The sequence below is a fragment of the Astatotilapia calliptera genome, chromosome 1, assembly GCF_964374335.1.
Source record: "Astatotilapia calliptera chromosome 1, fAstCal68.1, whole genome shotgun sequence".
Taxonomy (NCBI): Eukaryota; Metazoa; Chordata; class Actinopteri; order Cichliformes; family Cichlidae; genus Astatotilapia; species Astatotilapia calliptera.
In genome coordinates this window covers 21220315-21245291 of record NC_137422.1, presented here as the reverse complement: position 1 = coordinate 21245291, position 24977 = coordinate 21220315, and the positions used below count along the sequence as shown (strand labels likewise).

Here is a 24977-nt window from a genome sequence, read left to right as displayed (position 1 = left end):
CACTCGCTTGACTGATTTAAAAAAGAAATATTTGAATGTTTTCACTGCTTTAATAATAAAGTATTCCATAATCTTTATTTTATTTTAACTAGATGACTTTTAAAGTCATACATGTTCCTGATGTTGATGTTTGATGTGAGTGTTGAGATTTTAAATGAACCATTCACATGTCCGCTGAATTTCTGTACATTTAGTCAGGCACTAAAGTCATCTATGATTTTCAGATGCTTGCTTGATTTTAAAACGCTATCATGTTTTATAATGATAATGCACAACACTTTAAAAAAACATAGTTACAAAACGCTTCAGAGACCAAACACAATTAAACTATGAATTCCAGCTAATCTCCGAAATTTAACAGCTGAAATGATGCTGCAGTAACTCGGCGATAAAATGCGTAATATTTTATCACTGTTGCACCTTTTTTTTTTTACTCAGAAATTGACACACGATTCCCGTTTTCAGAAAAATGTGGAGTTTTAAATTTTGGTCACGTTGATGATTTGTTTGTAATTTTGTAATTACGTGTTTATACATAATTTTGCATTTAAGTTTCGAAAGGTATTACACGTTAATATTTTGTATCGCTCAGTGACGGTGGGCTCTAATTGTAAACTTGCAGTCTTCTCGCCAAGTGTCACACTTCAGCCTTGAGAAACGTCAGAAGTATTGCAGGACTATAAAATCTCACGATTAACTGCGAGACTTGGAATCTCCAAAATTTTGTCCGGGCCAAAGAGCGACATCCGAAGGGGGATCAACACTCGGAGATGCTCGGGTCAAGGTAAAAGAAAAAAAGAAAAAGAAAGGATAAACTCTCTTTGTGCAGACGCAGGGCACAAGATGTGATGGGCAGGCTGACAGAAGCGGAGTTTCTCGGCAGACAGTCTCGTTTCCTCCGGACCAAAAACAACACTGTGACATCCTCACACGCGCGCACACTGATGTTTACCTGACAGGATGTTTTGCACGAGCCGTGCGCTTCGTGAGGGGATTTAATTTGTACACAGGCACAGTTTGTAGCTGCTTAGTGGTGGAAAGTATCCGTGTGTTTACTTTGTGTTTGCGTGCTGTCCTTCTCTGTGTTGTGGATTGCACCATGATGCCATGATAGGGGCGGAATCTCATGCGCACTTTCTAAAAAATAATATCACGCTCAGTGATGCGCTGGCTGCTGATGCAGAGGCAGGCTGTGGATGAAGGGGCAGGTACTCTGCGATGTCTCTGACGTGCTTGCTGTTGTTATTTGAAGAAGCTTTAATAAGGTGCTGACAGCACATCCATAAACAGATGGAACAGGTAGCCGAACGCGTAATACGCCAGAAGGAAAATCACAGGAAATCCCGAATTCCCACAGCCTTATGCAGTGGGCTAATACAAAAACTACACATTACTGTTCACGCTTAATGTAAGTTTCCCACAAGGGTTGGGTGCTATTCAGATACGGATGTGCTGTTTTACATTGTTTACAGTTCAGTCATAATGTAACCTAAACACTAAACAGGTATTCATTGCAATAATTTGATGAACTTGTATTTATTATTAAGCTAAAACTAATTTTTTTAACGCCTCGATAAGATAAAGAGGGTAAAAAATTGATTCTTTCACAATTATACACCCCATGACTTAGTGGTGTGCAGAAACTTTTTGTTTGTTTAGTTTGTGGCATGTCCTGTGACTTGACTCACATAAAATAACTTCTGCACGGCTCTGGATTTCATATAGGCCAATTTCGTTTTAGAGGCCACTGGCTGTGATGAACTTCTCGATATGTTTTTCCTCTTATTTATTGCGTGAATTGAGCTCCTTATTCTGTAAGTTTTGCTATGAATATTATATTAATATTATACTTTTTTCAGTGAAGTTTAATTTCAAATGTTTTCTTTTGCTTCAATGTAAAGAAATGTAGTTTAATGTAAATCCAAATTAGCATTTGAGAAGCCTGCTAGAGGACCGCAGCTCCCAGCATCCTTAGTGCTGCAGAGCTGCAGCACCCTATAGTTAACAAATTTTAATACAATATTATTTTATGTTTTGCATATATATTATTATATATTAATGTTGTAGCATGTACTACTATAAATGAAATGCAGTGGTTAACCTATCGTGCTGTGCAAAATTCTCGAGCTACCCTTCCTTTCTTTATATTTTGGTAGGAAAATGGGAAATAGGTGCAATGATTTATTGAAACACATGCAAAAAAAAAAAAAAGCAAAAAACTGAGCTTTTACAATTTCAACAAGCTTGAAAGTCAATATTTGGCATGACCACCTTTCTTTTTCAACACAGTCTGAACTCTCTTAGGGACGATTTCTTGTAATTTAGTGTAATTACAATTCCTTTAGTGTTCAGGAATAGTTTTACAGGTTTCATAAGGATTGAAGATTCAAAGCTTCTCTTTGGATGTTGGCTGCCTTTTGTTTCATTCTCTGTCAAGATGATCTCACACTGCTGTTGTTGAGGCCCGGGCTCTGGGGAGGCCAGTCCATGACTGACAGTGTTCAGTCGTATGTTTTTCTATCCAGGTATGCTCAAAGGGTTTGCATTGTCATCCTGAGCTACGAAGCTGTTGCCAATCAGATGGTACTGCATGGTGGTTTAAAATCTGATGGTACTTTTCTGCATTCATAATCCCATCAAATCTGACAGAGCCTTCACTGTGTTTTACAGATGGCTCTAGACACTCACTGTAGTAAGTCTCTCTTGATCTCCACTATGCCTATTGACAATATTTGGACTATAAATTTCAAATTTCATCACTCCATAAGACCTGTTGCCACTGATTTTCAGCACAGTTTTGTATAATTTGGTATACCTCATTCATTTCTCCCTGTTTTCCTTTCTTAAAAATGACATGCTTCTACTGAGCTCATTTCTGATGAGGCTTTGCTTTGCTGGATATTTTCCTGTTTCTTAAGGACATGACTTTCAGATACTGTTCATCTGCTGTAGATTTTATGGTTTTTGCCAGTTTTTTGGCTAATAGCTGTTTGAGAAGCACCTTGTTGGTTCTTTGCTAAGTTGCCTGTTATGTAAACACAACACAGGTTCACCCCTTGAGGGGTGGTTCAGGAGTTTTGCACAGAACACTTAATTACAGACTACCTGTAATATCAACAGTATTGCCAGTGTAATGACGAACTGGGAATTTTTACTGTGCAGCTTTATGAGTCTTTTGCTAGTTCAGTGTTTTTGGAATTATGGCTTACATGCTGAGGCTGAACCGATGTCAGTAATATTACATTTGAATATTAAATTGTGTTGTTGGCACATGTGGAAAGTAGTTTATTAAGAAGGTAGCCATTGCAGCTAAAGAGCAATAATATGTGAGAGTTGTTCGTCTGCCTGCTTATTCTGCCCCCTGGTGACAAAAAAATTATAAACACCCCTTTAAAATAAATAACACTGAAAATAAATGTCATGTTATTTTATAGCCTATCAGCTATACCGGTTCAACTAGCCCACATTCAAAAGATAAACATGATGTGGAAAATATGTGTTTAAGACTTGTTTCTATCTTTAAATTAAATTGAGTTAGAAGGTCGGGATGTTTTTGTCACATGTGATGCCTTTTGTGAAGGAAGACTTTGTGCTTGATTAACATCTGATGAGTGAAAAGTGAAGACGTTTCTTTCCTGTTCATGGATTTGGTAACAGTGAGTTGTTTGAAGGGAGGAATAGTAAAACAGCATGATAATTTCAGAGTGGTTGAAGATAATCCCGCTTTCTCTGTGACCTCATCACCTCAGTGTTAATAGATGTTACTTGGGAGGTGCTTTCAAGGGAGAGATCATAGCGCAGGTTTCTATAATTGTGACGTCTCCGGAGATGGTATGCGTATCTAGTGCCAGCTTAGCAGAGCAGGGAAGCTGGCGGGAGGTTTCAACGTGAGCGATAAACGCTGTGCAGGTTGCAGAGAAAGCGAGTGCGCAGTTTGAAAATGCTACAGAGCTGAGTGAACGAGACACAGGGTGCACCACGACTGGCTAATTGTGTTTCAAATTGGGTCTTTGAGTTCACAATGGGGAATGGGATTGCTCTGAGCTCCCCCGCTGAAGTATCCAAGGATGAGAAAGTTGTCAGATTTTTAGGTCAGACTGTAAAGGGTTGTTGTTAGGCAGATTTTCTCATAGGTCCAGATGCCACATTGGTTTAATTCAAAGCTTCTGGGTATTTGATGTGGAACTATTTTAAGTTTTGGTTGGTTTAAGCAGTAACCTCTTCTTTGGTTTCGTTTCTCTGCTTTTACACTATCTTGCAACTGTATCTTTGAAAGACATGCAAGTGTTATATTTATATTTATATTTTCTGTGTTCACATCTGTACTTCTTTACTTTCATTTTACAGTGCTCTGTTCATTTTAACGTCCTGATTGATTTTGTAGTTTTAGAAGGAATAGCAGGAGTGCATCCTAGTCCCATCAGAGCCTGACCCCGTTTCCGTGAGCTACGTTAGAGTGTAGCCCCTCTGGGACTTGTCCCCTCCTCGTGCTGACGAAGGGAAGAAGGCCACAGCTGGCCCATCCTAGCCCAGCTCAACTTAGCCTGACAAAACCTCAGCCTTGCATCACCTAATCCTGCCTGCTGCAAAGAACCTAAAGGTGCTTGCATTACAATTTCTCCTTCCCTGCTCATTGTAGGTCACTTGGTCTTCCTTCCTTTAATTTGGAAAGGCTTCCGGGGATATTTTGCCCTACAAAAAATAATTATGTTATCTCCCTAATTCCCAATTATTATGCACAGGCTTATTTAAGAAAAAGGATTAGATTTTCCCTCCCTTTTTTTTTGTTGGCTGCACCAGCGAGCAGTGAATGAATATGAACATGACACTTCTCTCCTCGTCTGCAGTGAGGGGTCCTACACTTGGATGATCTGGGGGAGGAGAGAGCACAGTGAGCCTGTCATGTAAGCCGCCTCCTTTGGGGCCACCTCTCGGTGTACACTGCTTCCTGCCTCAGGTAGAAGCCTCAGTGTTTCTGCTGCTGAGGCGTCAGGCAGTTCTCTTTCTCCCTCTCCTCTTCACTCCCTCCCGCTGAGAAGGCAACACATCCTCTCGCAAAGCACGGAAATGGAGAAGGTAAGTTGTCGCATTTTTGAATCTTGTTTCCTATCTTTAATTTCTTTTTTGACACAACAGGAAATTATATTTCTTTCATGTGGCATTTTGTGCACCGTGCACTTTCTGTATAAAGCTGGCATGTTTCTTATGTTTGTGTTGCCCTCTTCTCAACCCAAAAGTCTTGTTAGATGTTTGGAATACTCCTACTGTTGTCTCTGGACTAGAGTTTCAAAAGCGGATTTTATCCCAGAGGTGCTGTTCACGGCTCCAAAATTAGGCAGGATCAACTATAGATGACAAATGTCCTGGCAAGGATACATTAATAAAAGTGAAAGTGCTTTGTTCTTATAGGTTCTGTGCTTTTATTTTGAAACTAAAGACGACATAAACAAGAGAGAGCATTTGAACATTTTATTGATGAAAACCAGCTTTTTTAGATTTCAGTGTTAGATATTTTATTGTGTTAGATAATCTCTTGGTTGGGTACTTATATTTATCCACACGAGTCGCTCTACAAAGACTCTCGGAGGCATTTGCAAGCATGCAAACGCATAACAGCTCCTTAAAGTGTGATTCCACCTTAAATGAAGCAGCAGCACAATTTTTTCTGACATGTCATGTGCCACCCCATCTTTTTAACACATTGTCATGTGTTTGTGTATTCGTTGTATGACTTAAGGCAAAGTTTCTCTTTCAGAGCTGCTCAGAGTGCACAGAGCCGACTCTTGCACAGAGTCTGTGTACGCTCTGCAACAAGTGGTTGTGTTACCAGTGCACAGATGTGCACCAGCATCTGAGAACCCCCAACACTTCCCAGTACATGGAATCACACCAGCAACAGAGGCCCAGTGCCACCCAGTTCCCAGAACTGCACCAGAGGGGCTCCAGCTCCCTGCCTCCTACTGGACAAGGCAAGACATTAGTTTGATTTGTTGGCTTTACAGACTTGTATAACACATTATTATATAGTTAGCAGGACTGGTGTCTTTTTGCAATGATTAATGCATGATAGCTGCATGTATTTCTATGCACCTGTCTTTAACACGTGTCTCAGTGCTCGGATGATTTCATTTTTGCTAATATTAGTGTTTTGCTATTTTAAGCCCATCGCGTATGTTTGGCAGCTTTGTTGCCAGCTGCTTTTGCACAAGTTGTCAAATCATAATGAGCACGTCCCAGACAGCATTATTGTGATGTGGGAGGGTTAGCATTTGGTTTGTGTACTTGTGAGAAAAACTGTGTGACAGCGCTGATAGACAGGATGTGGTCAGTCAGATCAGGCTGATGCACACAAGGTGATGCTCAGCTCTCTACCACAGAGATCTCTGATGATCTGCAGGCAGGAGGGGGGTTGGCTGAGGTGAGCCGGCCACCAGAGAGCAGTAGGGTACGTTTATTAGCATTATCCAGCTAATGTTAGATGGATTTTCTGTGCGCCAAAAGCTTCTTATATAGCGAGAGAGGTACAGGTGAGAAGCACTTTAGAGCGTGTGTATTAAAAGTGAGATGTTGCTAATGGTACTTCAAAAGCCAGTTGGACAGCAGCTGAAACACTGACATCTTTGTCACTAAACACTTTAACACATACAGTTGCAACCTCAGCTTCCTTCGGGTGCCACAACATTATTTTGGTGTTAAAGTGTAGCACTAGGTCAGCTTTAATAATGCTTGTCAACAAAACTGGTAACAGTTTTCTTCAGTTTTCTTCAGTTTCTTTTCATGTATGTTTAACGCAACAGTAAGAGCACTGACTGACTTTTATTTTCAACATTTAAAAAAAAAGAAAAAGAATCCAGGTATAAGGTACAAGTAGAATTTATATTCAGACCATTAGCTAGCAGGAGAATAAACAACTTAAAGAACTGAGGCTTGGTCTGGTCAGCATGGCACTTTAGAGGCGACTTCTAAGGATTTACAGCTCTTTAAGTATTTCACATCAGCATATCTGTCCTATACTGATGACATTAAAAGACACTTTGGAATAATAAAAAGTGTTCATAACTTATCAAGAAGACAGTTAGAGGCTGTCATGTGATCCTGCATGCCATTTGAGCAAACTTTGAGCAAACAGGCTGATGACACTGCAAGTCTTTCTTTTCTTCTAATGTGTTTACTTTAATGCTGCGTGCTGTGGGCCTGACTGTGAACTGCCTGTTGACTGCTGCTCTGCCCCCCTCCCCCTCCTCTCTCTGTATGTCGTTCAGGCCCGGGGTCGTATCCTTGGTCCCTCCTCATGTGCCACTCTCACAGACAGGAGCCCTTGGAGCTTTTTTGCGAGTCATGTGACCTTCTGTGCTGTAGCAGCTGTCACCTGTCCTCCCACAAAAACCACAGGTCAGTCCTCAGATGCACAGCACAAGGACACTGCCGAGAAGGGCTAACCACAGGTTAAAAAAAAACTTCCTGTGAGCAGTAACACTCTTTAACTGCCTTGTCAGTTTTATCATCTATATCTGCATACACTACCCTTGGCCAGCCTAACATTCATTAAGTATTCATACCTTTTTGTTTTCTGTGATGTTAGAAAGCAGGAGGTGCTGCGAAGGTCACCTGCATAATGTCTTGTCCTCGGGGGAAACAAATTCAATTCTGGTGTTCGTCATGCTCAAAGAATAAATTAGTGAACTTTCTGGTGGATGCTGTGATCTCTCATGTGTTTAGGGTGGTGCAGATCGGAAAGGCCCTACAGGATCAGCAGTGGCTGTTTGAGAGTCTGATGGTTCAGGTGGAGGAGAAGAGGTCTGCAGTGGAGAACAGCGCTAAACAAATAGAGGAGAGGTTGGTTTTCATCCACACTGTCATTAAAATCCAATTTCTGAGCAACTTTGCCCACAAATGGTGGGTTAGGGAGGGACTGAGACATTTGCCCCCTTTCTGTCTTTCCAGGCTTCACGGAGTGAAGATTGCACACAGGAAGGCAGAGAACCAGATTAAAATGGCAAAGATGATTATGATGAACGAGCTTAACAAACGAGCCAACCTATTAATAGAGCAACTGGAGGTAATTACTTTCTCTTTCCATCTAATCATCTTGCCGGCCACGAATCTACACGCAAAGAATCTGTAACTGCCACGATGCCGTCGCTAGCTCGTGATAAGCTGTCGCAGCTGCTTAAACCGACATCCCAGCACCTACATCTGTCAAAAGCTGTCTGTTGATTAACCTGCAGTCCAATCACAAGGCTTGCCTTCTGCAAGTAAGGACACAAAACTTCATGTTTACATTTGTTTTTTTTAATTTTCTGCAGAAGATTGCAGAGGGCTTCCAGCAGCGTCTGGAGGACCAGCTGCAAGGGGCAATAGAGATATGTGGCCAGCTGGACCATATTCAGAAGTTCATCACCTGGGCTATGACCCATCACTGCACAAGCCCGGTGCTCTTCAGCAGAGCTCTGGTATGCATATGAGACAGTTAACAGACGTCGTCCCGCACATGCACACGCACACACACAAAGTCCGGTCCTGTGAGAGAAGTGATAATTAATTTCTTGTAAAGTAGAACAACAAGTGTGAAGTCTCTTTTTATCGTCTTTGAAAAAGAAGCCACACATTTACATTTAAAGGGGAACTCCAGTTGTACTTGAAGGTCAGTTTGCTAAAGATTACTTTTTTTTTGAAGGAGCAGCCTGAGAAAATTGCTGAAGTTGTGTTGCTGGCTTTAGTTCAGCATGAGAAAGAAAGAAGGCTCCGTGTGCTCTGTACTGGCAGCCTGGAGTTTGACATTTACCCGTTAGGTGGGGTTTAAAAATAGAAAAGCTGCATGATAAGCAGTGCAGGATCCACTGTTTTGGGAGATTCGCCTCTTTGTGGAAGTCCAAACTAAACCACTTAAGTGTTCTTTTAAACTTACTTTGCATCCATTTGTCTTTCTGGTCTCATGATTTGTATGGAGACACATCTGTCCACTGACTCTTTTGTCACGTAGTGGTGTAGTGGGCAGCTTGGGGCCTTGTGCGTGGACCTCAAGCTGCCCACCGCATCACTTTTTCGCATTTGTCCCAGTCCAAATCATGCTCTTTGGGTTAACTGGTGCCTCTAAATCAGCTCATGGATGTGAATCAACTGGAAATCTGTCTTGAGTGTAGTCCACCTCTTGCCCTATCATAAAAACCTTTATATAAAGTCCACTTTAACAAGCATGTTTTATCCCTTGTGTTGATTTAGTTTATTATAAAAAACTGAATGACATATTTTTAGTGAAAGGAACAAAGGAAATGCATAATCATCTACATATATATGCTGGAGTTTTCTTCCTGTTAAAAGGGAGTTTTTTCTTCCCATTGTCACCGAGTTCTTGCTCACAGCGGGTTGTCTGATTGTTGGGGTTTCCTCGCTATCATTTAATGGTCTTTACAATCTAAAGTGCCTTGAGGTGACTGTTGTTGTGATTTGACCCTAAATGAATAAAGTTGATCTTTCATCTTTTTCATATTTCCTTTCCTGCAGATTTCACTCCAGATGCAGCAGCTGCTTGAGGCGTCACACCACTCAGATTCTTGGAGTCCTGTGAAGATAAAATTCAACTGGGATGCTAGTTACTGGACGAAACAAATTTCCTGTTTAGGTAAAAATCAATCCGTTAATGCAAGAAGACTTTTTTTAAGAACATGTTTTTCTAGGAGAAACCTCCTCACTCAAAAAAAAAAGTTAAGTAGGCACAAAAGGAACCGTAACTATGTATATCTGTTTGATAATTAATCAGCATTATTTTGATGCATGACATGTGAAATACTATCTCTGAAACCGGGCTCTCACTGTGACTCTGTTACTCTGCAGGTCAGCTGACTGTTGAGGGGGGAAACTGCGCTTATCCCCCAGGGTTGGCCTGCTCCAGTATTATGAGACCCCAGCCCATTACCTGCTTGACTCTGCCACCAGTGTTTCACAGAGGACGAGAGCCGGGCTGTGGGTACCAAGCCTGCTGTGAGCCTCAGATGTGCTGCCTTCATGGCATTCATTCGCAGCCAGATCTTCCCAGTCTGGACAAAAGCCAGCTGGACACCACACTTTATAACTCCAGCTGTGCTCAGCCGGCTCATATTTCTGCTTCCCAGCACCAGAACCAGCAGATCCAGAGGTTCTGGGACCAGGAGAGTTCCTTGCAGCGTCCTCCACCTGCATCACCTGTCCCAAACAGAAGGCACAATCAGCTCAGCCGCAGCAGAGCATCTGCATCTCAGCCACAAGCTGCTGACTCACAACCACATTCTCAGTCTAAGTCCTATCTTTCTCATCATCAACACCGCAAAGAAGTTCTTCCAAATACCCAGGCTCGGCTAAGTGCAGAGCGTGGGAGACCAAACCGGCGTCGGGGGAAGCTATCGACCAGCAGATCTCTGCAACAGGAGCTCAGCTACACGGCTCTGGAAAGGGATCCAATGAGTGAAGAGAACCGGGTGGAAACGCATCGTGTGGAGGAGACCTGTGGACAAATAGCGGTTGCTGAAAGGAGGGAGATGTTGGATCAAGAGCTACAACAGGGCAGGAGGGTGCAGAGTCCTGTCCAACAGCAGCAGCTGCTGCTGTGTTTATCAGGTGTGAGAAAAGAGCAAAAGAGGACCAACTCTGCACTGACCGTCAAAGACCACAGAGATGCCAGGGTGAGAAATTAAGCTAAAAATGGAACCTCACCAACAGAGGATATTGCAATATAATATATACCCATATGCACATGCATTAAAAAAAAAGAGCTGAAGCTACAATATATTAAAAAAACAAGATGAAAAAGACAACAAACAAAAAATGTGTGTTAAAGCAAAAGATTATACAAATGAAACAGAAATCTCTTTGCTGTCGTGTCAGGAAGGGCGACCAACATAGAAATCTGCCAAATCAAACATGGCGACACCTTGAGAATAGCCGATCAGCTAAAAATAGCGTTTTATGTACAGTGTGCTTCTTGTACGCTCCTCGTTGTAACAAGAAAATTCTGCTTAAATCCAGCTTCATAAAGCTTCTTAAAAGCAGCAGAGTTGCGAACATTGTTTGACAGTTGGCCCTCAGATGAAAGCGAGCCATGCGGTGGGATTTTTGTGCACCTCAGCCTTCGGTTTTTCACTTCACACGTGGTTCTGCAAAGTTTCTAGAGGCTCAAGCGAAGTTTTTAACCCTGCTATGGTAAACCACACAAAGCTGTTTATATGTGCCTCTCAGAACCCGCTACTGTTTGGTCAAGCCTATTTCCTGTGAAAACAAAGACGTTCAAACACTTGCTTACACAAAGGCACCAAAGCCTGCATTAGAAATTGCTTAATGACGGGACGTTTAAGTCGAATGAAAAGCTCGGAGAGCCGCGATTTACGCGTTTTGAAAGGGCTATTGTATATTTTTAAAATATTGACATGTAGACGAGTGTTGGAGCGTTTGAGGCGGCATTCAGTTTTAATTAATATCCATTAACAATTGAAACCAAAAGCAACACTTTATATTAATGCCAGAATGATCACTTCCCACAGCTGACAGCTAGCCTCAAAAACAGATGGCGCAACAGAAAGCTGCTCTTGCTTTCAAAAAGAAGGGATGATGGGAAAACAAAAGAGCTGCTCTGACAATTATAGCCGAGCACTTCAATGCATGCTTAAATCCAGGAGCTCGCTGTTCATCATAATCACTCGTGATGCCAGGGGTTTTAGCAGCCGCATAATCGCCCTTCTTTAAAAATTCTCAAGATGGGTGATTACTACCACAAAGATATGTTATTTTTACATTTTCAAGTCACAGCATCTGAAAGTGATATAAAGCCACTTGGGCACAGTCATTTGTGTACTTAACCTGTCATTAATGAGTCGCTGAGGGAATAGTGTGAGCTGCCAGTTTTTTAGTTCTGGTTTGCACTGAGATAAATTCCCATACCCCTCCGTGATTCCAGAGAGAAGGATTATAGTCTATTTTCCTCTACAGCCTGAATCCTGCATACGTTTCCCAGGGGGCATAGATCAGGTGAGTGTTTTAATCGCATGATACTAAGGAGCATGTGCTTGGTGTCAGCCTGGCCTGAAAATGTGTGATGGTGTACCGGAAAAAGAGACACAAGCCAAAGTGTTTAAAAAAACCTTTTGGAAGACTTGGATCAGTAAACTGTAATATATGAGAGAAACTGTGAGAGTGGTGGCTTAATCAAAGGGCCACACTGTAGCTCTCGGGTTGAATTTACATATGATAATTGGTGTGATATCCAAAGCTTTCATTGCTCCAACAATAACACTAATATATTCAACATGTTTGTAAGGATTGAGGTGTTCCCTGAATAGGCTCTGAGTGATGTTTTTGTTCATTTGGTGTGTGCCCGTGTGTGTCCATCCACTTTTTTTTTTTTGTCTCCTTTCAGTTTTTAATGGCATGAACAGGTGCACCTGTGCATGCAAGGCTGCTTGAAACCCCAGCTCAGTTGTGTGTGTGGATATATTTATGTTTTTTGACAGAGATCCACATCCCTGGAGGTGACAGTGGCAGCCCACGAGTGTGTGTCTGATGTGCAGAATAGCAGCAGGCTGAGCACTGGCTCGGTGTGCTCGAGGAGGAAGAGGCGCTCCCAGAGCATCCCGACAGAACTGGCAGCCCCGTCCGCCAGCCCTTATGCCGAAAGGCCCACAGGATGGGCTCGTAGCCTAGAAGCGGGAGCTGCAAATAAGGTAACCCCGCATCAGAATATGATTGCACGTGGGGAGGCTGAGCTGTCAAGGAGAATAGGACTGATCACAGTTAGGAGGTGCACTCGCCACATGTGTGTTCAGCACTGTCATCTCTGGTGATACAGTGTTCCACAATAAAAACTGTAACTCCAAAACTAACTAGAGGCGAAAACAATACCAAGATCCACTTTGCATCGATGGACTAAGATGCTCAGTTGTCACTAGGTTGCTGTTTTTCAAGCGCTTTTAAGAATTCATCTGCCATGTGAAGAAAGAGCAAAGCCTTCTGGAGGTGCAGAAAGAGCAGGATAAAAGGAATGCAGAGTTAGAAAGAAGTGAGCTTAGCACACCTGTGCACGTGTAAAGCCCACTTCTCATCTCTGCTTGAGCCTAGCAGCTTAGGCGAAATCAGCTGCTCTTGGCACGGTGCACCCACACCTCTGATTTGGTGCTATGCATATATTGGAGGTGCTCAATTTGATAAGGCGGGAGAATGAAAATGAGCAAGGGAGAAAGAATACAAAACGATGGTTCTGCTAAATCAGTTTTAATAGTTAAATTCCCAACGTCTGACAGAGAGTGCGATACTAAATCTGTGCAGTACTCTTGTAAAAAAGGAAAAAATAATAAAATCTGTGAGGCGTTTAGTTGAACAGTTTTCTCAGGAGATAAGCGAGGGAATGAGGAGCCCATTTTTCCAATCATTTTTGACAGTTTCTGTCATTTGAAAAATCGCGTGCTTGTAGAAACCTGCAGGAGCCATTATTTGGTTTAACAGCATATTTTGCTGCTGGAGTTAATGACTAAGATGGTGCTGGAGTTTTTTATTGCTTGATGGGGCAGGGATAGCTCAGTAGGTAAAGTGGTTGCCCCATGATCGGAAGGTCAGGGGTTTGAATCCCCTGAACGGCTACCCTGAGGTACCCCTGAGCAAGGTACTATCCCCACACGCTGCTCCCTGGTGGCTGCCCACTGTTTCACTGAGTGAATGGGTTAAATGCAGAGAAGAATTTCCCCATGGGGATCAATAAAAGTGTACATTATTAAAAGAGTTTTGCTTATTCTGATTTCAGTATTACGTGCTGGATCCCAGACAGAGGAGAGCATCAGATGGGGTGCTCTGTGTGGCCAAGGAAACTTCAACTGAACCTCCTTTAATGTCCTATAAGACAGAGCCAGGTGGTTGAAAACACTCAGAGATTTTTTTTTCTTACATAGTCAATAAAAAAAAAACACCTCACATTTTCAACTGCTTGAATTCTTCATACTTTTTAGATCACCCCATCACTTACGTAAATGAAGAGATTGGTTTTGATGCCAACAAGAAATGCAGCTTCTCAAGTAACAGCAACAGCAGGTATGTATTGTCTTAAAAAAATGAAAGATCAGTCCATGCACAAATCATGAAAACAGCTTGTTAACCTATTTTTACATCCCTCTAAATTAATAGTGATGTTCAGAACGACTCTGCAAGGCCCAGGGTTCCAGTCATTTGCCTCGAGCGTCTCAAAATACTCGTGTCTCAGCTCCCACCACACGGACGAAGACAGAGTGACCCTCTACCTGCCAGTGGGACGGATAAGAGCGAAACCCTCCCTCAGGTGTGGTGCATTTGTTTCATTCAAAACAAGAAGGGAGATGTTTTAACCCTTTAAACCCTAACCCGTCACGGTTAGCATTTTTAGCAAGGGTGGGCAACTCCAAGCCTCGTGGACCGGTGTCCTGCAGGTTGTAGATCTCACCCTGGGTCAACACACTTGAATCAAATGATTAGTTCATTACCAGGCCTCTGGAGAACTTCACGACATGTTCAGGAGGTAATTTAGCCATTTAAATCAGCTGTGTTAGATCAAGGATACACATAAAACCTGTAGGACACTGGCCCTTGAGGCCTGGAGTTGCCCACCCCTGGTTTAAAGGGAAATTAGGTTAGGGTTTAAAGAGTTAGAAGCACCATAGCAGGCATATAATTAGCTGTCACCACACCATTTATTTCATTTGTTTACTTGGTTATGGCTAAAGTGTGTTGGCTAGTAAGCTTTAGGGGTAATTTAGGATGACCCTGGCTAGCTGCTGTCCTCTGTAGTATTTATGCATGAGGGTTTTAAGAGATTAAACTGTAATATGAAAAAAATCCCTTCCTTTCTCTTCTCTGGTAAACACAGGGAATAACAGGAGAATCTGAGACTAGTGGGGCCACCCGCGTGCTTGCAGCACCAAAGCGACAAACTTGTAATGAGTCCACCGCACAATCAGACTGCAGCGACAGCAACATAGGGGTACCTGTTCCTCGTAAAGAATCCACACTGCTCTCCGCTGACTCTGAATATGTGGCACCAAGTTTCTATGAACTGGATCTGGATTCTGACTCTGATCCCAGGTCAGTGTCAGAGGAAGCAGTCATCTCTCAGGCTGATTCAGACCCACAGCTTGACTCAGATGCATCACCAGATTCTGACCCGAATGCACCGTCTTCATCTGAGGCTGAACTGGAGTGTAGAGCTGAGCAGAAGTCTGCAGAGATGGGGCTGTGTGGCGACTCAGAGCCAAGTCTGGAGTATGAGGCAGATCCAGAATCAGATGCGGGACCAGACGGCCGAGGGTTGGATGCAGATACAGAATCAGGTGATGCTGAAACGGAGTCCGACATCCAGCCTGTATACGACCCCACTTTTCAGGGCGAGACTGATTCTGACGTGGTCTCCGATCAGCCTCCAGACTCTCAGGGCTCTGTGGCATCTGAGCTCGATGTAGACTCTGAACCCGAGCTGACCACCGATGACCCGCAACCGCTTCGCTCTGACCTGGATGAGGAGATCGGTCCAGGTCAGAGGCCGCTCCTGATTGCAAATCCCGTTGTTCCCGGAGACACAGAGGAAGTCCAGACTGAGCAAGACAGCACAGAGTTGGAGAGTGAGGATTTTTGTGCCGTTTGTCTGATCGGAGGAGACCTGCTATGCTGTGATCGCTGTCCAAAAGTCTTCCACCTCTCTTGCCATATCCCCCCTTTGCCGACCTTCCCCTCGTAAGCTCACGTGAAATTTCAGCACAATCCTCACACCTCCTGTTAAACAGTTTACATAAAGCTGGTACTGCTAATCTAATGTGTCTTCCCTCATTCAGAGGTGACTGGGTGTGCACCCTGTGCAGAGATGTTCTACACCAAGGTGTCGAATACAACGGTGACAATGAGAGAGCATCTGGAGAAAATGCATCAGCAAATTTGCTATCTCCATGTGACCAGAAAGTAGGTCAATTCATAAGAACAAACTTATTTACAGCAGTCAATTTGATATGTTATAGAGGGTAACACAGCTGTCACTCATATTACCCGAGGGGGTTCATCTAAATGCTAAAAAAATATCCATAAATATCATGACTAACGAGTGTTTACGTACTTATCAAAATGGCTATAAAAAATGTATGTGGCAATAACTAATGTTTTTTTTAGTTTTTCTTTAACTGTGATCCTTCTCTTTCTGTCGCGCCAGTTTTCATTCATGTTTGGCTGAATCTTTGCAGAAATGTGAGCGGCTGACACTTCTGATCCTCAGTAACATCCTGAGTGCGCCATTCCAAGAGCCCGTCAGTCCACTCGTAAGCTAATCAACATTTTCTTACAGTAAAGTTAATTTATTTTTGCAGAATATATTTATGTTTTCATTATACTTACAGACACATAGTAGTTAAGAGTTTTACTACCAGTCTAAAGTTTCCCTCATGGGTTTTATATGTAACACAGCTCTGCTCACATTCAGTTTTTGCCCAAGTGAGTGAATCCTTAGAGCCTTAAAATTGTGCTGAATACATTTTCTTCTTCATAAAGTATTTACGAAGCTCATTTTATATGATATTTGAGGCATTCTATAATTGTCATTCATGCCTAAATCAGCTTACACTTATCTATTTATGCAACATTTCATTGTGCATTGTGTTTAAGCTGTTTTGTAACCCATAAACAAAACTTCAACAGAGAAACAGGTCACCTCCATGTTACCATATGCTATCAAAGGTCTTGAGTATCTAACTTAGTTTAAGACTGCGATGCAAGCATGCACCCTGTGCACAGGTAGAAGCACGTCTGTCACAATGATACATAATGGAGCTCATGCAACATTAATGTGATGCATTTTGAAGAGCAGAGTGCTCCTGAGATAATTAAATTGGAATTGGTTTTAGAGAACCAAAGTGGCTGGGGGGATAATATAAGAGTCTTAAATGCCACTGCTTTCTCACACAGGCACGCCATTACTACCAGATCATCAAGAGGCCAATGGACCTGTCTGTGATCAGGGCCAAGCTGAGCAAGGGGAATACCCAGTGTTACAGCTCACCTGATGAGTTTGTGGCCGACATGTATCTCATGTTCCGCAACTGTGCAAAGTTCAATTACGTAAGTTAAAAGTCTAAATTCTGCTTGTTTCTGTGTATATACATCAGTCTCGATATCATCACTGGTCACTACTTTACTATAATTACTGCCCCCCCCCCCCCCCCCGTCATTGCAGCCTGACTCTGAGGTGGCCCAAGCAGGCCGCAGCCTCGAGGCCTTCTTCACCTCCAACCTGAAGGAAGTTTTCCCAGGCAGAGTCTTCCCCATGGCTGAGGTGGATTCAGACAGCGATGAGTACGACGAGGCTTACAGGACCACTGAGAGCGGGTTCCCTTGGCCAGAGAGAAGAGAGCAGTGCCACAGGAAGAGGAAGAGGAGGCAGTCTCTCAAGTCGAGGAGGCATCATTTCTAATTAGAGCTTAATAGTGCGCAACCATGGCAGAAAACATGTTATTTCTGTTTATAAATATGCTGTTTTTTTTTTTTCATTTAGCAGCCAGAGGGAATGCACCAGTGTTTCTAAAAGCAAGCCAACCTTGTGGTTTGCAGTGATATGACAGTACTGCCATCTGATGGCAGCTAAACATGCGAAAATAGGATTGAGAGTAGTAACTAATGCAGGAGTCATTATTATCCATGCAACTCATCGGAGGGGCTGAGTGCGAAAATGGAAATAAGTGAAGGTCACATTGTATAGGTTACGCAGTCATACCTCTGTGGATCTCGGTTTGTTGCTTCTACAGCCATGTAGTGAGGTGATGCTGTAATACTTCCTTTATCATGTCATATTTTGCCGGCTAAGCATATGCTCCTGATACACTGCACTGCTTGCTATTTTCTGCTAACATAAAATACCTTATATATCTTTCATCACATGCTTTTTTTGTACAGAGGATGCTGTAGTTGGATGCTTATTAATCGCACTTTGCATCTTTATTAAGTGGACTTTTTCAGGTCATCATAGCCCTGATTATACGCAGTACTCTGAAACTTTGTCGGTAAATTCTGTACTTACCATATTCACGAGTTTCCAAATCATTTATGCACGTGTCACTGTATAAACTTTTATTTTACTATATGAATGATTGCAGGCAATTAACATAGGTTTGATCATTGTTATAATTATGTGTGTCAGTAGCTTTTTTTGAAAAGCAGCAGCAAATTGTTTAGATTAGAGGAAGACAGGATGTGAGAGATCGTGGGCACCGTAAGCACTGTTAGAGCTCACCGGGGCATTTTTATTATTGGAGAATTTAATATCTGGAGCAAACAGTTCATGAAATGTAAAATTTCACATTTAGCTAACAGATAAGTTTGTGTATGTATATTGCAAATTATTTCTCTTGGAGCAAAATCTTCCACTCTTCTCTTATCGGGATGTCTCAGGCTTACTGAAAGTCTAAGGTGTTGTTATCTTTGATTACTGATGAGTATAAAAATGTACTTGCTGCTGTGTGTAGAGAATTACTGTCGAAAGGAAATGCATAATTTTATAAAAAAAACGCTGTAGCGCATTTCCTGTTTTTAACTATGCTGTACTTGGTTCCTGCAGCTTAATATACGCTTTGTGTGACTCATGGCGATGGATGTACAAAAGTAGCGAATGTATAGTATATGTAATGCTATTCCTTTTGACATCAGTAGATCTAATAGGCGTAAGGGAAAACTGCCATAGTTGCTGTCACTGTTTCAAGAGAAATGTTGTCTTTTTTCCTTTTTTGTAACTGTAATTATAAATGCACAAATATTAATATCAATAAAACGCATTCATGAAAAAAAGCATGTTAGCATTCTTATTTAAGATACAGTACTGCAGAAAAGTCTGGACTCCCCTGTCATTTCTTTATATTTTGCTTCCAAGGAGCCTGACTGTCTTGTAACTTTTATGGTGGTCTTGAGAGATAGTTCTTTTTTTGGACACTGGCCGCTTTTCTCCTCATTTTACATGTTTGCTAAGCCACTTAAAACTGACCTATGAATCATTTAAGCATAAAAAAGCACCTAACTCAAGGGTTAATCAGTGTTGTGTCTACACATAACAGATAACTTAGCAAAAAAACCCATTTAAATTGTATATTTAAGCACTTTGTTACTAGCAGCCTGTCAGAAAAACACATTTCCCCCTAATTTTATTTAGTTTGAGCTATAAAAGCAAAAAATAACGCAATTTAAAAGGCATAAAAAAGAAACAGCAAGGTGATTTCCAAAAAATGGGAAAGTGGAGGGAAAAAAAATCTACAGCAGATGAAAGCCGTGTTGTTTAGAAGAAATCCAGACACGAGACCTGTCTCATCTGAAACAGTCTCAGTGGAAGGGTGACTGTCAAGAAGTGGTTCTTAAGGAAGGGGAATGGGGAGAAAAGACGTATACAGGGACATATTACAAACTGCAAAGCAGGTTAAATGCTGGATCAAAACGAAGCAATGTTAACTTTATATCAAAATCCTGTCACTGCCATGTCACATACAGTCCGAGGTTATGGGTGTTTTATAGCTTCATTAATGGTGTGTGGAAGGGTGGTAAGAGTGCTCAGAATTACACAGCCGAAACTGCAAAAATATTCAGAAAAGACTCTTTTATTACTTCTAAAACCTTCGTGACATTTAAAAAAATATATTTGGTTGAATAATCTCTCAAACTGCTTTGATGCAACATAAAGTAGAGAGAGATTTTTTTGTGAGCGGACAGAAGTTTTAAGAATTAATCAGATGAGACTAAAGAACTAAAAATTGTGTAATTAGTCACACTTGTTTCCTTGAGATTTGACAGTCTTTTTGCTCTGAAGTAGTTTTTTTTTTTCTTCAAAGCAGCCACTATCATCGGCCTGTACCTATGATTGTAACCCAAACCTTCAGTTCAATCTGTCAAATGTAAGAAAGCAATCAGTCTAAAGGTTAGTAGCTCCTGGAAGCCTGCGAGCAGGGCAAAATGCACATCACCATGAGTTTTACGAGTTTCTTTTCACATTTGTTTTGAATATTCCCGAGTCATAAATCAGTTAGCATGCATCATTTGAAGTTTTATCTTTTAGTTTTACGTAATGAAATGCTTCTTAAAACCCATCGCTTCTTTGCCCTGATGTATGTAGAAGTGAGTCATGCAGACAGCACCGCCCACCTAGTCTGCACGGTTCTTAAAAGGCTCTTTCATGGCCACTTCAAACAGAACACCATCAGAACACATAGCATGTAATAATGAATCTGATTGTCTGGAGAGCATTAAAGAGAGAGAGGGAGAAGTAACTTGCTGGACTCTTTCGGCAGCACAGACGTGATGTAACCCTTCAACGTGGCCCAGGAGACATTGCTGGCTCCTGCCTCGCGTCACACAAACTGTGGAGAAAAAAAGTTGCGATGTTTTAATTGCATGTGAAAAAAAAAACATTTAAAAAAGTTAAAAACAAAACAATCCTCATATTTAAAAGTAGAAGTTCAAGAGTTCTAAGTGTCATAGAATTCACTTAACATAGGATTTTCTGCATCAGGATATTTGTTTTAGTTTTAATCAGACAATGGAAGGCGAGATTCATCGTAGGGATTTTAAGGGTTTCCTGGAGAGAGAAGGACATTTAACAGAAGCCCCCTGGTGATGCATTAAAGTGTTAGCGTTGTAAAAATAAAATAACAACCCCCCTCTTGGTGCAAGTTGCAGTTTGACTTCTGTGACTTTTGTAGTTTGCTGCAAAAAGCCTGTGCTTTAAGAACAAAGAAGAAAGTTCTGTTTTTACATTACACTGCTTATCCTCCTCTCGAGATCAGTCTGTTTTTTTTATTTTTAACCAACACACACACACAGCAATAATTGTTATATGTACACTATTTTGGTCAGGAGGCCTCTTGCTATGTTTTATTTGTGAACAAGGCTTGTGACCTTTCAGTCTTCAGTCTTCACGTAAAACATCACATGATAATAATGAGACACTTCTGTGACCTTTGGTGAACAATGAAAAGGGCAGACAGAAATGCAGTGAGAGAAAAACACGAGCTGGAAAGTGACGCAGGGAAGTTTGGAGTCTTTTAGTGCTGCAGGGGGCAGAGAGGGGATCTAAATTGTGTGCCTTGCTGAGGTTAACTGGCACGTTACACCTGGAAACATCTGCTGGCATTTTATAGTCTTGGTAACGTGCCTGTGTGTGTGTTAGCCATAGATTCTGTTTATGAGAACTCTGAAATTCAGAGCTGACAATTCCACAGACCTCACATCCACCTTAAGGAGTCTTTAAGGTTGGTGCATCTCGAGCATCGCTGGTGTAGTGGTATCATGCAAGACTCCCATTCTTGCGAGCTGGGTTCGATTCCCGGGCGATGCATTTTAAGGGTGGCGGTAGCTCACTTGGCAGAGTGAGTTGCGTACCAATTGGAAAATAAGGTCGATCAGTTCTCGACTCCTTCTCCTCATGCTGAAGTATCCTTGGGTAAGAAATCGAACTCTAAGCTTCCCCTGATGTGTCTGTATGTGCATTGACAAGAGTTTTGGAAAACTTAAGGTCGAGGTCACTGAGATTTGAACTGGTGTGAGCTTTTTAGTAGCACCTATGGTATTAATGTGAAAATCCTACATCACCTCGTTGAGGTAATGTGTTCACAAAGTGGGGTAACGGGTAAAAAGGCGCTTCACAAAAGGTGATGATAGATGTTTCTGAATGGGATGAAGCATAATTAGATGTGGTTTTATTGTGTGACACAAGCACATTTATCAAATCATCTGTTGTGCATAATAATCTTAGAGGTATAAATGTCCTGCCTTTGTTTTAGGCTGCTTGTCAGTATTGTGTTGCGTGACTTTTCTGCCAAATCCTTAAATTTTAGCACTAACTGAAGAGTGGTAGAGATTTTCACTGAGTTTTCACAGGGGACACCGGTGTTTGCGAGACAACTCACAGCATGTCTGAGCAGCTGGCACAGTGATAGGCTGTGTACACTGGAGAGAGGAAGAGGGACAGTTTTAACAGCTCACTTAGCTCTTGTAACATCATCAAGTTGGCTCCGCTGAGGAACAACGGGGCTGGAAAAGCAGATGAGCAAACACCAATCTCAACCTTTCTTTTCTGGAAAATTACTACATGTTTGTGCATTTATCTAATCTATCTGCTATGCTTCCCATCACAGATTAAATGTATGTAATGAAATATAAATACTCTAAATACTTTAGAGCACAGTGATGTGAGAATTATTTAGCCCTCTCTGGAATTAACAGAAAGAGTCTCACCTTCAGCTAACAAGAAATGACATTCATGTTTTTGACCACAAAAACAGCTGCCGTCATTCTATTCTAGAAAAAGAATAGGAAACAGTTAGTAAGCATTGAGCTATTTCTTCTACTTCTTCTTCTTCTTTTTGCTTTATAATGAGATATCATACTGTTAAAAATGCTCAAACATTCCTCAGAGATGTTGGTCCAGGCTGACATGACAGCATCATGCAGTTGCTGCTCATTTGTCAGCTGCACGTCCATGATGCAAATCTCTCGATGCACCACATCCCAAAGGTACTCTATTGGACTGAAGTATGGCAACTGTGGAGGCCACTTGAGCACGGTGTACCCACTGTTATATTCAAGAAACCAGCTTGATTTGAGTTAAGCTATGTGAGATGGTGTGTTATCCAGCTGGAAGCAGACTTTAATAGATGTATACACTATACATGGTCAGCAACAATACCCATGTATGATGTGCTGTTTAAAACTAGTTCTAAGATGGCCAAAGTGTGTCCTCACACTTTTTAAGACAGGACAGACGCATGCTTTCATGTTGCTTCTGACTCAACCGTCACAGCAGAAGTTTGACTCATTAGAACAGGCAACAATTTTCCAACAACCGTGCCACATTTAGAGTCACAGGCCTTGTGAAGCAGGGAAATACTGACTCCCTTTCTTTTACCATCGTATTCTCCCCAGCTGTTCTGCGGTGATTCTCCAACATTTTATTGGAGAGTGTGCTTCCATTGTCGTTATGTTGATATACTCATTAAACCAGTAATATTGTTATAGCATACAAAGATATATAATATATGACTCTCATGGGTTTTCCTTATTGTTTCTGTTGGCCCTAAACGAAATACACTATATCAGTTTAATGTGACTCAAGAAAACCTCCTTTACAGTCTGTTTCATATGGGTTTGGAATCAGCGATGTGCACATTTTACCACCACTCAGTGTTTATCTTACAGGCTGTAATAGAATGATGGTTTGCAGAAGGGTATAAAATTTCAATCTTCTTCTCTTCTGGCCTAAATTAATTAGCTTGTTTGCCCTCTCTGAGAAACCATGCACAGTAAATATAGTAATCTTTGTTCCATAATTTGACTAAGCTGGCATCATGCTGTGTTCACTGCCTCTCAGAGAGCTTTTTCATTTACTTTGCTTCACCCTCCACTTGTATTTATGCTACTGGCTAAGATTTGATTACTTTTAAAACAAACACTCATATTTTTCGACTTGTTTTTGTTCTAGATTATACTATAAAACAATGGTCACCGGGAGACAGTTTTCATCCAGTCACTTTGCCAAATGATTTACCGAGTTTCTCAGCAATTTTCACAATTTTTGCAGTTTGTGGACAATAAAGAAATCCATGCTTCTAAAAATTCATCGTTTTTGTAGTCTGATCAGTTGGTAGATGATATACTGCATTTGATCTTTGATGTGTCAAAGAGGAAGCTGCAGGTGTATCCTGAGGGAGCCTGTGAAGTGACCAAATGTCCTTCCTGTATGCCAAGAGTGCCCTGTGGCAGATCATTGAGGCCCAAGGGGAAAGCAGCACTGGGTCAGTGACCATACATGTAGTTGTTGGTGTTAGCTGTTACTGAAGCTGAGCTGGATGACTTACTTTCATGAACTAATGAGCCCCATTTCTTAAATCAGCCCATCAGTGTGAGGATCCATGTGGTATCATGTCAGCTATGGTCTGCATTCCAACACACTGATTTGGAGATTCCCTGCACAAAGTTCACTTATGTTTGTGGCCAGAAAGAGTAAATCTGAGCAGGAGCACAGGGATGAAGACACTTCTGACTCACACTGGATCTTAAAGCATTCCATTAACTGGGTAAATCAAATAACCTCTGTGTGCTTCCTTGCATGTTTATGTAAATTGTAAATGGATAAAGTAAACATACTGGGGATTTTATTTTACTGAATTATTTTGTAGGTTTGCAGCAGTTCAGTATATTACACATTTTAAACATCATAGAGGCAGTAAAAAAATAAAACAAAACTGTGAATGTGGACTTACTCAGTCACCTTAAGTGCTTGGGTTGCTGGTTACTGTGTAACTGCTTTATTCTTCCGTGGCACATTTATGGGCGTTCCAGTCTTCTTAGTGAGCAGCGAGCAGGACTGCTCAGCAGATATGCACAAGCTCAGAAAGAGTGCTGCCACTTCCAGGAGGTGTTTGGAGCAGAGAATTAGTTGGAGATATCCAAGCTTTTTACAAAGCTCATTTATCATGTGATGGTCCTTAAGCACTGTGTAGACTGTAGAGAATACAGTGGCTCCAAGTCCATGGCCAAAATGATCAATAATGCCTTAGATAAAAGGCAGAAGTCTGCCTAACGAAGGAAGTCAGTGGTTACTAATTACATGTTACCACACAAAACTGCTTATTGGATACTTCAAGCCTTTTGCACTCATCACCAGATATGTGGAACTAATCTGCTAAGCATTTCAGAATACCATCTTTATTCAAACATTTCAAATGACATTTTAAATGTAGTTGTTAAATTAGTTTGTTAAAATTCAGTAAAATTTACATTTTTAATTATTATTTCCAAACAGGAACAGTATGTGATAGAACTATGATTCCCTATCTTGATTTGTATTACAGCTGGATGTTAGGGGTATACACACTATTATTTTCTAACTTCTTGTAGCGATATCCTCTCAAATACATGATTTCTGTGGGTAGAAAATAGCTGCATTACATCAACATTCTTATATTTCTAAATGCAAGATAAAA

At 41.5% G+C, this 24977-nt stretch overlaps 1 protein-coding gene and 1 non-coding gene across 4 annotated transcripts; both read left to right on the top strand.

The window, feature by feature from the left end:
• The first annotated feature begins 512 nt into the window (after positions 1-512).
• Positions 513-18801, top strand: trim66 (tripartite motif containing 66). 3 transcript variants are annotated; one of them, XM_026167528.2, is made up of 20 exons: positions 513-784; positions 4385-4600; positions 4848-5076; positions 5756-5969; positions 7263-7392; positions 7720-7836; positions 7945-8059; positions 8307-8453; positions 9505-9622; positions 9835-10658; positions 11959-11997; positions 12480-12689; positions 13763-13868; positions 13965-14046; positions 14140-14290; positions 14855-15714; positions 15813-15936; positions 16212-16286; positions 16930-17082; positions 17198-18801. In XM_026167528.2, exons 3-20 carry the CDS (start codon positions 5068-5070, stop codon positions 17432-17434), a joined length of 3711 nt encoding a protein of 1236 aa, XP_026023313.2. In that variant the 5' UTR covers positions 513-784; positions 4385-4600; positions 4848-5067; the 3' UTR covers positions 17435-18801. The 3 variants fall into 3 exon arrangements, with proteins under 3 accessions (XP_026023313.2, XP_026023304.2, XP_080154303.1); XM_026167519.2 differs by lacking the exon at positions 4385-4600; XM_080298177.1 differs by lacking the exon at positions 11959-11997 and having other exon boundaries at positions 514-784.
• Positions 18802-21260: 2459 nt separating this feature from the next.
• On the top strand, positions 21261-21331 carry trnag-ccc (transfer RNA glycine (anticodon CCC)). The gene has a single exon. It is a non-coding gene; the product is annotated as a tRNA-Gly (tRNA).
• Positions 21332-24977: the final 3646 nt, after the last annotated feature.

Excerpts from the sequence above, each read along its gene's own strand:
- trim66 (XM_026167519.2), top strand. Across the intron at positions 14,047-14,139 it reads TCAAGTAACAGCAACAGCAG|TGATGTTCAGAACGACTCTG; the intron begins GTATGTATTGTC and ends CTAAATTAATAG. Across the intron at positions 14,291-14,854 it reads AGAGCGAAACCCTCCCTCAG|GGAATAACAGGAGAATCTGA; the intron begins GTGTGGTGCATT and ends TGGTAAACACAG.